The following is a 16,863-nucleotide window of genomic DNA, read 5'->3' as shown; positions in this document are numbered from 1 at the left end:
CAGTTAAAATTTTTTTGGTTCTAATTCATCTCCAATTTTACCACCTTCTGCAGTTCCATGCTTTCAGTGGAGAAATGTCAATCAGACTCATATACTGATAAGATTAAGGGGCGTGCTTTCTGTGAGCATGCAATTCCAGACCCATGTATGCAGCACATGTCATCCATACCTCGATCTGACAAGGTGCAATATGTGGTCCATTTCAAAGTCAGAAAATGCAGTATTTATGAAACAGAAAGGCAGCATAGTTGGAAAAGTATGGGATATTGCAGCTGCCAACAACAAGGGATGCATCAAGGTATAATAGGCTAAAATATATATTTAAAATAAAAAGGATTACATCAAAGACCACAGATGTGTAAAAAAAAAAAAAAAAAAAAAAAAAAAAAAAAAAAAAAGACTCCGATTTATCAATTATATTTTTATAAATGATTTTAGAAAGAAATGCTTATTTTTTTAACTGACACAACTCCTTATTAGTTTTTTAATCTACAGGTAAAGCTAATGAGTTCAAGTTTGGTACAAAAAAAATCAGAGAAATATTAAGGAATTTATTCATTTATTTAGATTATGATGAATGGCCTCGACAAAATTATGCGTCTTGAGGATTTCCATGCAGAAGACAATGAATACTCAAGCTTATTTGCTGGACATCTTAGCAGTAGACATTCATTTGTAGAAAGATGGAGAACCTTTAAAAAATCAGGTATGTTTTCTTATTAAAACTTAACACTGCTTGCATAAAGTTTGCAAATTTAGGAAGTTGATAACTAGAAACTTTTTACATATTACTTGGAGATATATAGGTAGGATGAACATGCATGTCCATGCATATTAATTTAAAGAAAATATTTTTCTTTTCTTGTATGAGAAAAATCAGGAATTTTATTGGAGTTTTCAGTAAATGGATCAAGATAATCTCCAACTTCACTTATTTTCTAAAATGCTTTTAAATGAAAAAATCTGATTCAGAAGGAATACTAAGTTTTGCGTAATATTAAGATGCAATAAGATTTTTGAAGGGACTTCTAAAAACATTTAATCAATTTTGTAAGCATGGTAACATTCCCATATGAATTTTAAAAATGGGGATGGGGGGACAGTGACTAAAAAAATATGGTAAAATTTTGAACAATTTCATGCAGGGATCACCATCATGCATTAATTCACAATCCCCCACCATGTATCAGCAGTAAAAATAAATGGCTACTAATTAAATTGACAGTACTTCATGACTTGCTTGATTTTAATATCCTGTAAAAAAAAAATCTTAACTATAACATTCTTAAATGTTTAGATGTATCTGTTTCAAAGCATCTGTTATCTAAGAAATTAAATCAAAGCCACAAGCTGGCCAGTGATTTGTTTACGTCTTTAGGTCAATTACTTTTTGCTGTATTTCATGGAAAACTCTTCTATCAAACCAATAAAACTTTCTAACTGATCAACCTACTTCTGCAGCGATAATAATTATATCTAGCAATTATTAACTCCATTAATCAACTTGGCATTTCCCGACCTCTTAAAACTTCATCAGATTGAATTTAATACAACTCAGTCAAATCAATCTAACAGCTGTGTAAATTACAGCTAAATAGACATACCATTAATTCCCTCAATATTACAGTTAGGCCCTCAATGCATCTAGGAACATTAACTCGCCTTCATCAACTCAGACACAAACAATTCACTGATACGTGTATGATCTCCTTCAATATAAAAACAAGAAACATATTGGCCGCAAACCAATTGTTCCTTTATGAGGCAACAAACTGAATTACGTGATCTGTTATTAATATATCTGATATTAATCTGTTAATTTATCCTGGTGAAATAAAACAGCTAGTGCATGCACATTGCAGGTGCGGAGTTTCAACAACAACCTAATTTTCTTCACAAATATTTGGGACTCCTCTCTCTCTCTCTGTCTCTCTCTCCCTCACTCTCTCTCTCTCAAGCAAATCCAAAGGAGGGTGTTGAAACCCCCACGACCCCCCTCTAGATCTGCCACCACAGTTTCTTTTGTTTTGGTGTTGAATTGTGGCGGGAAAATGCTTTGCACATTGTAAAACGCCCTGAATCCTCGTCTGCTGGAGCAAAAATTTCGTAATATTCTTTCTTTTAAGAAATGAAAATTTTATTTTTAAAAATTTCAGATAGGAAATGTATATATATACGTCATTTTAAAACAAATACAATTATAAATTCTATTTAAATAAAGAAAAAAATAATCATTGTATATATATATATATATATATATATATATATATATATATATATATATATATATATATATATATAGGTAAACTTCGTTATCTCGACATCGACGGGACCATCGGAAAATGTCGAGATATCCGAGGTGTCGAGATATCAGAGTTGAGACTTGACGTCCAAGATTTCACTGCATAACCAAACACATACATGTGTATAAGCTAATTATACAGTTATACGTACATGACTTCAGTATAGACTGTAGGTCAACTTATTTCAGCAGTCCCTTCATTTTTTTTTATTAAAAATCTAAGAAATTATTTTTAAAAATCTTATTTATAAAACCTGTTCTTTCTCTATCAAAATCGTTCTAAATTTTTGTAGTTTTCCATCTAGCATTCGCGTGTTACTTGCTTTTTTGTCAGAACAGGATACGAAATGCGCTCTATAAACTTCGAACCGAACCGTATAAACATGATAAAGTCGACATCCGAGATAAGAAAACATATTAAATGCGTAATTATTTTTTTTTTCTTATTTCATTCAGGAAGAATGTGCATTAATATTAATTTTTTAAGAGATTTGTGTATCTAAACTAACGAAGTGATATTATAGATGCATGAATTACGGATGATTCGGTTAATAGTGTCGTTAATCGGATTATTTCCTGTTGAATGCATTTTAACTACAAAATCTTTTAATTCTTTAGTTTGAATTTATTCAATATGTTTATTATTCTTTGTAATTTAGTTATCTTTTTCAATTTTAAAAGTTATGTTAGGTTTCGACATAAATAAACGCCTGTAAATTTAAGCAGAATCGTATAGATTTATCAGTGATATTACCCAAGCTGAACATTAAGCAATTAACGTCTCAAAGACGCCGAGGGGGCTTTGGATTCACCTACAAACACAGTCTGTAAAATTAATTAAGTAGCGTGTAGTCAAAACATGGGTGTGAAAGGTGTGAATTTTTGACGACGTCGAGATACCCGGAGCCGTCCGTGCGTGACGAGCGACCCTATCTGACAAACAGTTAGGTTCAGTGGAGCAGAAAATTGCCGATGTCGACATATCACCTATTCTCACATAATCCGTCCACATGCAGCCTAACTTTCATTAAAAAAATAAAGTCATTATTTGGGGGAGAAGTCGATGTTTTTTAGCAAACAAATCATGGGAGAATTATTTTTCAAAATATCAGAACTCAACCATGCATGATGACAAAAATATTCAATATGCAGTATAGGTAGTGTATTTACCTTCGTAATTTACGTTATTATCTTACGTCGAAATGAACCCGTCAAAAATCGTTTTATTGCCAAAATGAATATTCAGTTTCACTTGGATTTTTTTAGCACTATGTCTGTACTAATAAAAATACTTCGAAAATTTTGTTTTTTGCCAGTGTTTTTCTCTTAATTTGTAATTAACAAATTTTATTTGCTTTAATCTTATTTTTCAACTGAAATAATTCTGTTCCTTCTCACTAGAAATGTTTAAGCTGAATTCCTGTGCGACTTACTTTTATGTTTATGAATCATAAGAGAAGAGGATTTTAAAATTTAATTTGGGAAGAGACTGTGAAAATTCTAAATTGGTTTTTCTTAAAGAAATATATTGATAACGTAAATTACAATTTTACTGGTATTCAAACCAAAAATTAATATTTTCTTGAACTTATTTTCATCCATCTAATGACATGCATTATTTTCAATTGCCCACAAAATGCCACAAACACTGATTATTTTTCATCCTTTTGAGAGATTCACAGTTAAATATAATGACAATGTAAGATCTGCTGTTGGTATGTATTTTTTCCTATCTTTCTCTAGTTATGCCTCTCCCTATTTTTTCCTCTTTTATTCCCAATATGCTTTTTTAATTTCTGCTTTTGACTTTACAATCTCTGTTAAATGAAATCTATGAAATATAATTACGGAGAAAGGCAATTAAATTATATTTAATTTATGTTATTTTTACTGTAATTTACGTTATGAATGTTTTGCTTCATCAATTAATCAATGAAGAGAGATTTATGCGTAAAATATTGCTACAAATAAATAGAAGTACACCTTGTTTGTAAAATCAACTGAAATTCACGCCAAAAATACATCTTTGAGGAATTATTTGAAAGTTGTTAAAGGTAACACGTAATTTACGTTATCTGATGGCGCTTCCTGCATCAGATCTACATCGGAAGTTCGGTGATGTTAAGATGCTTTCGAGAAGAAACCAATAACGTTTCCTGCATGGTTCCGTATTGTCCCGACGTCTTATTTGCAAGATAGGTACCATATATGTATTATACTGATAACGTAAATTACATAACGTAAATTACTTTCTATCAGATTAATTGGTGTAAAATGTGTAGTCGCACAGATCAATGTTCGTTTTAATATTTTACGTGTTTGGTAGGTCAGGAAGAAGAAATAAATTAATATGCAAAGACAATTTTACTTGTATTCTTTAAGTATCGTTGATAACGTAAAATACATCCTTAAAACGAACCACTCACCTCTGGTTAAAAGACCAATGTGTTTCTGTAAATATTCTGTCATATAACTTTTCTTTGTTTCTGATTGCATTTTATGGACTTTGTTGGATATTCTAGTAGATATTTTATGTTTTTAGATGCCCTTTTATGCTGTTTACACAAATACTAAGATTTTGATAACGTAAATTACAGAAATTTAGCGACAAAGTTATTTTATATTTTTTAAAAATTTCACTGTAGACAAATATCTAAAAGTGTGAAAAATCAATATATTCATGCATTGTTATATGTAAAAGTCGTGCTTTTTAGCATAAAATGTACTTGTTTTGTTTTATTCATTGGTCCAAACTTTGCCTTTTGCCTAAGCGACAGATCGAGAAGCCATTTATTAGACTATATACTTGGATCCCAGGGAAGTTTTAACCTGTGTATTAACACTTAACGATGTTGGTTTGGTAACTAGACGTATCACAAACGAAAACACTACAAAATTTACCAATTATTTTAATAATAATGTAATTTAAATTGCTTGCGACATCCAAATAGCGCATATGGACGGATTATGTGAGAATAGGTGATATACCAGGTAAATTTTGCTCTTGGGACTGTGAATATACGTCGAGATAACCAGGGTTGTCGAGATTACAGAGGTCGACATATCAGAGTTTTTGCAAATCATTTATATAGTAAATACTGCCGGGACCGCGGACGGACGTCGACATATCCCAGGTTGTCGACATATCCGATGTCGAGATACCGAAGTTTACCTGTATATATCTTTGTCTTTGCTTTAGGTGATGCCCAACACGTGTACTAATATGAGTTCATAATTCAGGATTCGATCAGATAAAACATGTACCCATTTTTTTTTATTCAAGTTAAATTTATGCTTTTTTGTTAAACATTTAGACACTATTTATTAATATTCTATATGATTGTTAATTAAATACTTTTATTTTTTTAACTCCGCAGAAACGCACGACTACTTTAAACTTTCATATCAAATAACCGACCGCCTCCTGGCGGCCGGTAATAATGCACAACCTATCAGTAAGACTACAATTCTAATAAACAAGACTATAAAATTCCATACTTATATTATATAAATGCACCCAGAAAATAAGGAATTTTCACATTATATTATGAAGTGTTTCCTTGATGAATCTGTAACATGGCCATAGGAACCGGGAAAAGGGGGGGGGGGCATGGGGGTGCCCCCCCCCCCCCCAATAATTTTGCCGATATATAGAACACTATAGAAAATATGGCTTATACCATTCAATTGTGCCCCCTCAATAATAAAGTTTGATGGCCTTTTTCTGTTAAGAATTTTTTGTAGTTGATATAGTGCCCCCAAATCAAATGTGTGCAAAACGCGAACACACCGTGCCCCCAAATAAAAAAATATGTATATGGCTCTGCCCCCCCCCCCCAAAAAAAAACTAAAATTGCTTCCCATGGGCCTTTGTAAGTCCTTTTAAAAGTTTTGAACCACTATTAAACCACCCACTCCCTAAAAAATAAATAAGTTTTACAAAATGCATATAGAATTTTCTAAAAACAGTTAATTAGGAAGGCATGACTGAAACAACCTGCATGTGGTAGAATCACTGCATTTTTTGCCTAAAGCCTAGGCATCAAAGGAAAATTGAACATGTCACAGTTGTAATTTAATTATAATTAAATATATGCTTTGTACAATTTATTAAGTGCCGTAATCGAATTGGCTCACATAGTCAATCAGATACAACCAGTTTGGCTGATATATGTGAGACTTTTTTTGAGTGTTTTGTTGTGTACAGGTGAATTTCTATTTATGTATGACCATATGCATGATTTTACTAATTTGTGTGCACTATATTATAAAATAAGAAATTAATTCCGCCAAATTCCTCACCCCAAGCTCTTGTGCCTTTTCAGTAGCAAATCACATATTTAATTAACTTGGATTGATTCAATCGATGCATGTTTTAATTGCAGAAGGAACAAGAGCGTGACCCTGTGACAAACAGAAACTTAAGGGAAAAATCAATTCTTTCATGATCTGGGTTGTACATTTTGGAAATGCAAGCATGAAAACTAAAAAAAAAAAAAACGCATTTTATTAAATTATAATGAGGGGGAGGGGTATCATTAGAAGTCTAATTCTTTATTCTTTAGATCAAGAATATGTATTACTAATTGATGGGGAGTCACTTTGCTTTAATTATAAGCATCATCAAATAACCTAGTGCAGGGAAATGAAAATCACTTTGCTATAAGCATCAATTCATTATACAATGTACAAGCTAGCGTATGTGTTTGCTGTAAGCACGTTTTACTGTTATTTGTTTCAATGCTATATCATTGTCATGCACCCTGAGCCAGAGGGCTTTGATAAGATGTCATTACCATTTCATTTTATACTTTAATGATGTACACAAATAGTTCTACCTTAAAATAATATAAGATTGCATGAAGTCATTATTTGATGAGTGATTTTCTCTTGCTTTTGAAATGAAATGATCAAATCGAAAGGTGAACTTTCTCTGAGTTAATTAATTTGATAAAACAGAGATTGAAATAGCTCTGCATCACCAAATACTATTCATATATCATCCTTGCTTTACAAGATAGTTGACATTGTAAATTATAGTTTCTTTAAAGACTTGCAGGGCATAACACATTATGCAGTGACTCAGAGGAATATTGGCCTATACAGAGTTCACACTCTGGTAGCTGTAGATAATGGTTCTTGGTTAATATTCCCAATGGTAATCTTAAAATAGATTAGACATTAGTTAAATCATTACATTCTCGGTTCATTATCTCCAGAAAGAGTTTGATCTGGTAGTGCACTGTAGGAGTAATGTACATCATACTTCATGTGCATATTTTTTTTTCATAGATGAAAAGTGAAAAAAAAAGTCTTTAAAAAATTATAATAAAAATCTAAAATAATTCAATTTTCTCATTGGGTAGTATTCTTAGTGTATTATTTACTTAATATTTTTTTTGATTTTTACTCTTGCAAAAATAAGTGTAGAAGAAATGTATTAATACAAAAGAATATTTTTTTTTTATTTAGTGTATGCATAATTTTATTTTTAAGAACTTTTATTTATTAATATTATTAAAAGGAAAAGTTCCTGAATTGTTCCTAAGCTTGATTTACATAATGGAGGTTGATTTTATATGGGTCTGTCTACTTTGTAATGAAAATACTATGAATATTTTATATATTGAAAAGCCCTTTAATCAACTCTATGATTTTTATAGATTATTTATATGGGTAAACAATTCAAAATTGGAGATGAATTCAAAGCTGCAAGCTTATAAAAATGGGTGTTAAACATCATATGAGTATTTTTTAGCCTTTCTCTGTTTCAATATTTAAAATACTCCTGAGTATTTAATTGAATTGTAAAATTATAGTTAGGTAATCTTTTTTTTAGACTAAAGATTACTGGGTATGTACATGTACGTGCACAATTTTTCTCTTTCAGGGCAAAACAAATCAACATCAACAGTAAAACGGACTTATTCTAAGATTAATCCATTTGAATTCAAAGGTATTTAATCTCTTTTTTCATTTACTTATTTATCATTTTATTCCTGCAGCTTAAAAAACAAGGAATATACATGTATATAATACCAACAAAAGGATCTTAAGGTATCCGATCCATAATAGCCTCAGATTCAATGAATCTGAATGCATAACAGATATATATTGGCTGAATACTCAGTATATGTAGACATAATTTTCATGTTTTAGTATCAATATGTAAGAGCAGAATGTGTCCTAATTTTTGACCTTGTCCTGTCTTTCAAGAGTTATCCCCCTTTGCTTTTAATCAATAAAAATTAATTATAAAAAAATCTATGTGGTAAAAAAATAGTTTTCAATCGTTTTTCTATTCCTAATAATTAAATACATCTTTCCACCACAGCATTTTTTTCATATTCTTAGTATCTAAATTTTTATTTTCAAAAATTTGCTTGTTCCCATAGACCTCAATGCATTCTTCATTAATTAATTACTGCTTAGGTAATTATATTTTTGAAAATTCCTCCTGGTAAATCCTTTTCTACTCTAAAATGCTTTGAATTAATTTCCGAGTATTTAATACAGGAATGTTTAAGGTTAGAAAATTAGGTCCTTTTATGGGTCAGATACCTTAATATACTTGTATCTCTTTCCTTTGCTTTTCTGTGTATGACAGAGTCATAAAAACCTTCAATATTTTACTGAATGCAATTGTCAAAAAATAAAATGAACCACATTGGATTTTGTCTTCATAAGGTTTAAAAATTGTAAGTTACATGAAATACTAGATGTAGTCATGTATATATAAACTCAAATGAACAATTTAAGGTCAATGAATATAAATCAAATAAAATTTGAATAAATTTTTTTGTTCAAATAATAACTTGTCCTAATTTGGATCTTAAAACAATGGCTTTGCTGGTAGAGTTGAGAATATGCAGTACATGCATTTACATGTACACTTCTTTGATCATGATGATTTTTTTGCAAACCTTTTAAAGAAAGATTCATTACAACTTGTTTAAATTACTTGTAAAATATGTGTCATAATGTCCTTGAAAATATCACTTAATTACTCCAAATAAACCAGTATATCTCTTTTGAGCAGCTATAATATATATGTCTTGTCATTTATATTTTGTAAATTAAATAGATGATGCAGCATCGGATAAACTAGATGATGTCACAACACAGAAAAAAGTACATGTTGAAGTACACAGACCATCTATCTCAGGTGCTTCTGCCTTTTTGATTTACACAGTAAAGTTTTTAATGATATTAAATTAAAGTACAAAAATATATATTGAATTAATTTTTTTTTTTCATTTAGATTGCTCTGAAGTGGGTGATATTTCACCTTTAACAGCAGAACCAGTAGGAGTCTGTGAAGATGACTTAAGTGGTAGGATTGTTTTATTCTTACTGTCTATAATTATACTCACAACACTGCACTTGGTATGTAAATATAAAGTGCCCCAACACAGGTTGATACACCCATCAAATATTGTTCAATTATCATAAACAGTTTAGAGTGCAAGAAAATGACATGTCAACCTTGGTACAAGGATTTCCATGATTTTTCCATTTCTTAAATATTTGTTTATATACATCTCCTGTGGTGTATGCATTATTTATAACAAATATTACATTATAGATCCTCAACTGGTTCTGTTAGAGCTTGACAAATGCCAATTTGCAGCCCCCCCCCCCCCCCCCCAATCTTTCATATTTGTGAGACATGATGCTCTGAAATTTGTTAGTTGATATTTTCAAAAAAAAAAAAAAAATTAAAATATCATATTAAACAACATCTATTTAGTCTTAACAACTTAATCTATACCTATTTAATTTTAAAAATAAAAGGCTCATGCCATCAAATGACATATGCTATAATCCATGTAAACTGACCATCAGTTCTTCTTTCTAATTCCCAAAGGAAACAGATAAGTGCTGCTTGATCAGAGATACTCTAATAGCAGAAATGATTGAGACAGCTAGCCTTTCTATATAACATTGAACTCATTAATCAATCTTTAACTGGATTCATGTCCACTCATTACTCCCAAGGGATGAATGGATCTGCACTATATCTGCTTTGTAGTACAATAAAAATGCATATATATATATATATATATATATATATATGTTATTTTGAAATTAAATTTGAAAACAAAGATTTTTTTTTTAATTTGTTACAAAGTTTTATAAAAAGAAAAAAAAACTTGTGTAATCTTGTTGCAACATTTTTAATAAGGTTCCTGCATGACTCTTAGATTTGTAGGGACTATCTACCATAATTAAAACTTTTTTTTAAATACTTTACAATTTTTTTAGATTTAATGTCAGACTGGTTTTAAGCTGCAATTCACAGGGACAACAGACATGCTGATTCTAATACATGTATCACCCCCCCCCCCCCCCTCAGTATAATTAGTTTTAATTAATTAGTTTATTATACAGTATCAAATTAGTTAATTATACAATATCAAGTTAGTTTTAATTACTTTGCACCAAATTCATTTTAAAAGTTAGGCTAGCCAACAATAACTCTTCGATCACAAAGATTTGTAAGATTAAATTAGATTTGTTAATTTCAGTGTCACCAGAAATAAACCATAGTGAAAATGAGAGTAGCAGTATCTCATCTGAGGAAACTCATACTGAAAATGCTAATAAAAGTCTTGTGGAGGCCATTCAAAAGAAACTTAAAGGTAATAATCAGACCAGTTTTACAACAATTTTAATCTTACACAGTGTGTATTGAATCTCTGTGCATACTTTATCACTTTTTTATACAATTTATTATCTTGCAAATAAAATATATATATTAAAAAAATCTCCATGCTTTGTTAAAACTAATATAAAAATATTCTTGTGCTCTGGTGAGCTTTTCTGTTCAAAATATGTCTGTTGTCTGTCGTTAGCATTGTTATTGTCATTCTTGTTGTTGGCATTGATGCTGTAAGCTTTTTACGATTTTATCTTCCCTAGAACCACTGAGCTATTTTGAATTAAACTTGGCACAGTGCATCCTTGGGTAAAGGGGATCCAATTTTGATCAAATCAAGAGCCATGCCCTTTGATAAGGGGAGATAATTAAAAAATAGTAAAAATTAGGTGAGGTTATTTAAAATCTTCTTAACTACACTGGGACAGAAAATGTGAAACAATTATTACATAGGGTAGATTCAAGTTTGTTTAAATCATGATCTCTGTGGACAGGGTGGAACCACACTAAGCTATCAACATTTTACACAGGAATACAGAGTACACAGGAATACAGAGTAAAAAATCTTCTTCTAAAGAACAACAAAGCCATGACGTGTTATTTAATATTAAAAGCATCCTCAGATACTGTAGATTCAAATGTATTGAAATCATGACCCCCGGGGATAGGGTGGGACCACATTGGGCAATCAAAATTCTACATATAAAGAGCAGGAAAAACCTTTTTTTAAAATCTTTGTCTAAAGAACAGACAAGCTATGATTCATCTTATTTATATAGAAGCATCCTCAGATAGTGTAGATTCAATTTTATTGAAATCATTATCATTGGGGGTATGATGGGACCACAATTGGTGATCAAAATTTTACATAGGCACACAAATGAAAAATTCTGAAAAATCTTCTTAAGATCAGAAAAGCCCTGTTAAGTCATATTAATGTAGATCGATCGAAGCATCCTCAGATAATGCAGGTTCAAATTTGTTCAAATCATGACCCACCCCCCTCCCCCCAACCGTTCAAAGCAACAATAAAAGATTAAATGTATTACAAAAATCTTGAGAAATATACTTAAAATCAAAGAAATATGAAAGCATCATCAGGTAGTGTAAATTTAATATGTTTGTTCAAAACACCCCCTCTCCCACCATTTTTATATATAAACTTTTAAATGCTGCATTGTTTCCTGCTTTCTTTTCTAGCAAGAGTGCACAGGTGACCAATGTGGCCCATGGGCCTCTTGTTTTTTTTTTTTTCTTACATCAAATCTCACAGCACCTATTTCTAGAATTTGTAATTCCTGACAAAATAAATGAGACTCAAAATCTGTTCTTTTTTGTTTATTTGTTTTTGTATTATTTTGATTGTATGAACTTATTTTTCAATAAGAGGTTAATAAATTGTATTAAAAAAATAATGAAATCAATAAACATGTACTTTTGCTAGGTTACATGGTACTCCCTGTGTCAAAACTTAGACAACCTTCCTTTATCAACCTCCTAAGAGAACCAGATCTTAAGCATGTCAAGGAACTGGAAAGAGAATTCAAAGAAAGACCAGGCAATTACTTTCAGTTGATGGTGGTAAATGTCTGTGGTCAACTGGAGGTAGATAACTTTGAATCCTGCACCCTTGAGGTGATTGGAGGCAATCACTCCAGAGAAGCACTTCAGAACATCATATCTGAAACACCTAATCCATCTCAGTTTGAAAAGAGAATGTGTATTGTGTACACAAATTTAAATCCTGATGAGGCCAAATATGTGGCAAATCAACATAACCAGGTCAGAAAGTTTGGCACTGACCTTGATCTGGTAGATAGAGCAGGTTGTTTTAGGTATGCTCTGTTCGAAAAAGCTGGGTATTCCAATCTCCAAGACACAATTGGTAAAAAGACCCCAACCAACAAAGAAATAATTCATAAATGGAAGGAGGGGCTCCAGTTATGTATGGGAGCTGTCAGTGTAAGTATAATCCTTTCAATATGTTTGGTTGCACAATAATGATATGTACTTATAGCCAACAAAGAGTGAATTAATTTATTGCAGGTTTATTTAATATGTTCACAAATAATTCTATGAAACGTCAATATTCTTTTTTAATAGAGAAAAACTCTCAACAACAGATTTCGGTTTGAGATGAAGTTGGCTCAACTTCAGACTGAAGTTTGGGTCGAATTTCTTGAATTCAAAAAGAAATTGAAAAAAGAAGTGAAGAAAGACAAAATCAGTGGGAGACTGTTGAAACCATTGAATGGTGTGTCATCAGAGAATATGCTGAAATTCTTAAATGATTACAACAGTGAAAAAATTAACTTCAGACAACTGACCTCTCTCTGCAACGAGTCCAAATCGTAAGTACTTGTATTCATTTTGATGAACAAATCAATTTTAATTTGAAATTCATTAATATTTGATTTATAAAATTTTTTAATAGATTTTTTTATTGTTATCAATTGTATTAATAAAAAATTTTATTTTTAAATTGTAAACAGCAATGAAGCAAACAAAAAGGATGAAAGTTCTGAATGTGAACCAGGGACATCTGCAATGAACTCTGAAGTAGAGGTATTAAAAATAATAATACACATTATGTAATAAATCATTTTAAAAATTAGATTGGACAACATTGCTTTCTAGATTTTTCATTAATGTAAAGAAGTTTTGTATAGAAAGTTATGAAACATACATGTACATGTGTAGCATTTACACATTTGGTATATCTACAAAATAATTTCAGACATTTGTTGAACCATTGGACGATGAAGTAGAGGAAGAGGAGGCTACGAATGACATTAAACTTGTTGAGGAATTAAAGGTAAAAAAAAAAATCAATGTGCAAATTAAAGATTTGGTCTAAAAAAAATTCCTTTATTTCTGAAATGAAGGTGTGGAAAATGGAAATTTTTTTTCATAAACCATGTGAAATAAGAGGCATTAAAGTGAATTCAAAAGAAATTAAGCCTATATGCTACACAGTGGCATTACATTTTCAAAATGACAAGATTTAAAAAAAAAATACATTTTAATGTTTCAGAGGACAGCAGCTAGAGAGAAAAAAAGGAGTGATGAACTACAGCTGAAGAATGAGGAATTGAAAGAGGCACTGGAAACATCAAATAGGGAGAGAGATGAAATGAAAAAAGAACTTTCACAACGATTGTTGGCTGAGAAGAAAATGCATGATGAAATTCGCCAGTTAAAGGTGATTTTGTTGATGATTCTCTGATGTTATAAATCCACAGTCAACAGTTGGCAAGCAATAAAGAAGACAAATGTCAATATTTTGTACTTTAAATCTATCTTCAGGAAAAACTAAATCAAGCTACCAAAGAATGCAGGATTTTGAGGGAAAAACAGGGCAAGCTTACAAAAAGGAAAATCACAGCAGGTAAGATTACTACTTTTCTTATTTTCAGCTTCCCTCATTTATTAGCTCACCTAAGCTGAAAGCTCAACTGAGCTTTTCTGATTACCTGTTGTCTGTCTTCCATCTGTTTGTCTAGTCTCTCTGTATATAAATATTTCACATTTTCCATTCTCAATTAAGAATCATTTGACAAATTTTAACCCAAATTGGTACAGAGCATCCTTGGTTGAAGGGGAGTGTAAATTGTTAAACTGAAAGGCCAAGCCCCCTTACAAAGGGGGATAATCAAGAAAAGACAAAAGTAGGGTTGGGTCATTAAAAATCTTTTTCTCGAGGACCACTTTAAAATATGGAAACACTGTAATGTAGTGCATATTCTAAATGATCAAATCATGGCCCCAAGGGTAGGTTTGGGTCACAATAGAGAGAATTCAGGGGAAAAATTGAATTATAAGGGAAGTTTTTTTAGCTCACCTGAGCTGAAAGCTCAAGTGAGCTTTTCTGATCACCAGTTATTCAAGTTTGTTCAAATGAAGGACCAAGGGGAGATAATTATGAATTCATGAAAATATAATGGCATCATTAAGAAATCTTCTTCTCAAGAACCACTGTGCTTGAAAGTATGAAACTTATATGGAAGCATCCTCAGGCAATGGGCAATCAAAGTTTTACATAGGAATACATAAGAAAAATCTTTAAAAATCTTCTTTTCATGAACAGAAAAGCCATGATAGGTCATAATTATATGGAAGCATCCTCAGGTAGTGTAGATTCAAGTTTGTTCAAATCATGACCCCCCGGGGAAGGGTGGGCCACAATGGGTGATCAAAGTTTATAGGGAACATCTTTAAAAATCTTCTCAAGAACAGCAAAGCCATGATTGGTCATATTTATATGGAAGCATCCTCAGGTAGTGTAGATCGAAGTTTGGTTAAATCATGACTCCCAGGGGTAGGGTGGGGCTGCAATTGGCAATCAAAGTTTTACATAGGAATACATATGAAAAATCTTTAAAAATCTTCTCAAGAACAGCAAAGCCATGATTGGTCATATTTAAATGCAAGCATCACCAGGCAATGTAGATTCAAATTTGTACAAATCATGACTCCCCCCCCCCCCCCAGAGATTACCTTAGTCTGGCGGGACTGTGTAGTGTCATACATTTTGACAAATTGAAAGCATGAAAATGTAAAAACAAGGGACATTGATATGAAAAACAATAAATACTTGTTGTTTATTCTTTAAAACACGGAGTAATAGGTAAAGAGGTTGAAATAAATGAAAATACGTTTCATTTGTTTAAATGACAGAAAATTCTCCTTTGTTTTACTTTGATGATATTTTCCCCAGTTGAACCGGTACCGGACCCTTTCCCAATTGGTAGAAAAAAAATTGCTGGTAATAATATCATTAGATGTACTTTTACTGTAATACTAAACTGTATTTTTTTTTAAACAAAAAAAAAACAGTGGATGCCACAGAAGAAGTAAACATTCCAGTGACAAAAAAACCAAGCACTGACAACTGGAATTTCAAGGAGAGGCCGGAGGACTTAGAAATAGGCATGGTTGTGGCCATCACACCAATCCGTCAAAGGGATGTTGTTGATGGAGAGCCATGGCTGGCCATAACCAATGACGTGTCCAAAGCCAGAATCAAAGTATCATGGCTGAAGGGGAGTTACACCACCAATTGGATACCAAATCCAGACTTTGAAGGGTGTGCTCCAGATAGCATCCCTAGAAATAGGGTGGCATGTAGTTTTAAGTTGATTCATGACAAAATCTTGCCAGGCTACATTGTAGATAAACTGAAGAAGATATTTAAAAATTAAGATACAAGAATTCCATGTTATATTATGCCCCCCAAACGTCTTATGGGAACATAATGTTTTTACTGTTTTTTCTTTTTTTTAATTCTTCTTCAGAACTTTTTTTGTGCCAGAATGTTCTCATTTAACCTGAGTCATCTGATTTAGATGAACCCTTTTGAGGGTTAATAGGCAAGTAGTGTAGATGTGTGGAATGAAGGTGATTTTATTTGTACATGCATGCACTTGTGTGTGCTTGCAATGAGTTAATTAAATGATTGATTTACTTGATAAAGGAATATAAAGATATATTATTTTGTTGTCTGAATAAGATGACATAATAATCAAATGTTAGCATTTCCTCATGAACATGCATTTACCCTACACTCTGATTGGCTGAAACAAAAATACTAATGTCTGTAATACAAAAAAATTGTCAAATGAACTTAAAGGGAATAGAGCACTAATAAGGAGTAAGGGTAGTATTGGGGATCATCTGTATCAGTCTCCATTACTGTTAGAATTAGTTTCATAATATGACATGCCAGTGCAAGCTCCCGGGCTTGTGTTTTATGAACTTGTATTTTTCATTCTTACAGTTCATGTGCTTGCTCAATTTAAATTACCATTTTGAGTCTTTGAAAAGGAACAATGCCTTCTACTAACAGTTACTGGAATGACATCTGTGCAAAGTATTTCAGGTCAATCTTAAATGAATTGTACTT

At 31.6% G+C, this 16,863-nt stretch overlaps 2 protein-coding genes across 4 annotated transcripts in view; both read left to right on the top strand.

The window, feature by feature from the left end:
- LOC133188593 (RRP12-like protein) overlaps window positions 1–16,863 on the top strand; it is a 387,635-nt gene that overhangs the window by 336,824 nt on the left and 33,948 nt on the right. The window lies entirely within an intron of this gene.
- On the top strand, window positions 181–16,399 carry LOC133188594 (uncharacterized). Its single transcript, XM_061324079.1, has 13 exons — window positions 181–298; window positions 568–706; window positions 8,193–8,258; window positions 9,387–9,467; window positions 9,564–9,657; window positions 10,853–10,944; window positions 12,406–12,923; window positions 13,065–13,312; window positions 13,454–13,526; window positions 13,699–13,776; window positions 13,996–14,163; window positions 14,268–14,349; window positions 15,798–16,399. Exons 1-13 carry the CDS (start codon window positions 191–193, stop codon window positions 16,160–16,162), a joined length of 2,112 nt encoding a protein of 703 aa, XP_061180063.1. The 5' UTR covers window positions 181–190; the 3' UTR covers window positions 16,163–16,399.

This window comes from Saccostrea echinata, unplaced genomic scaffold (genome assembly GCF_033153115.1).
Source record: "Saccostrea echinata isolate AGI-Se365-2 ecotype Australia unplaced genomic scaffold, CSIRO_AGI_Sech_v1 ptg000016l, whole genome shotgun sequence".
Classification (NCBI taxonomy): domain Eukaryota; kingdom Metazoa; phylum Mollusca; class Bivalvia; order Ostreida; family Ostreidae; genus Saccostrea; species Saccostrea echinata.
Note: the sequence above shows the minus strand (reverse complement) of the source record. Positions and strands in the feature narration are given on the sequence as shown.

Coding starts and splice junctions, on each gene's coding strand:
- LOC133188594 (XM_061324079.1), top strand. CDS start 191: ATGTGGTCCATTTCAAAGTCAGAAAATGCAGTATTTATGAAACAGAAA. Junction 8,259..9,386: donor TAATCCATTTGAATTCAAAG/GTATTTAATCTC, acceptor TAAATTAAATAG/ATGATGCAGCATCGGATAAA. Junction 9,468..9,563: donor ACACAGACCATCTATCTCAG/GTGCTTCTGCCT, acceptor TTTTTCATTTAG/ATTGCTCTGAAGTGGGTGAT.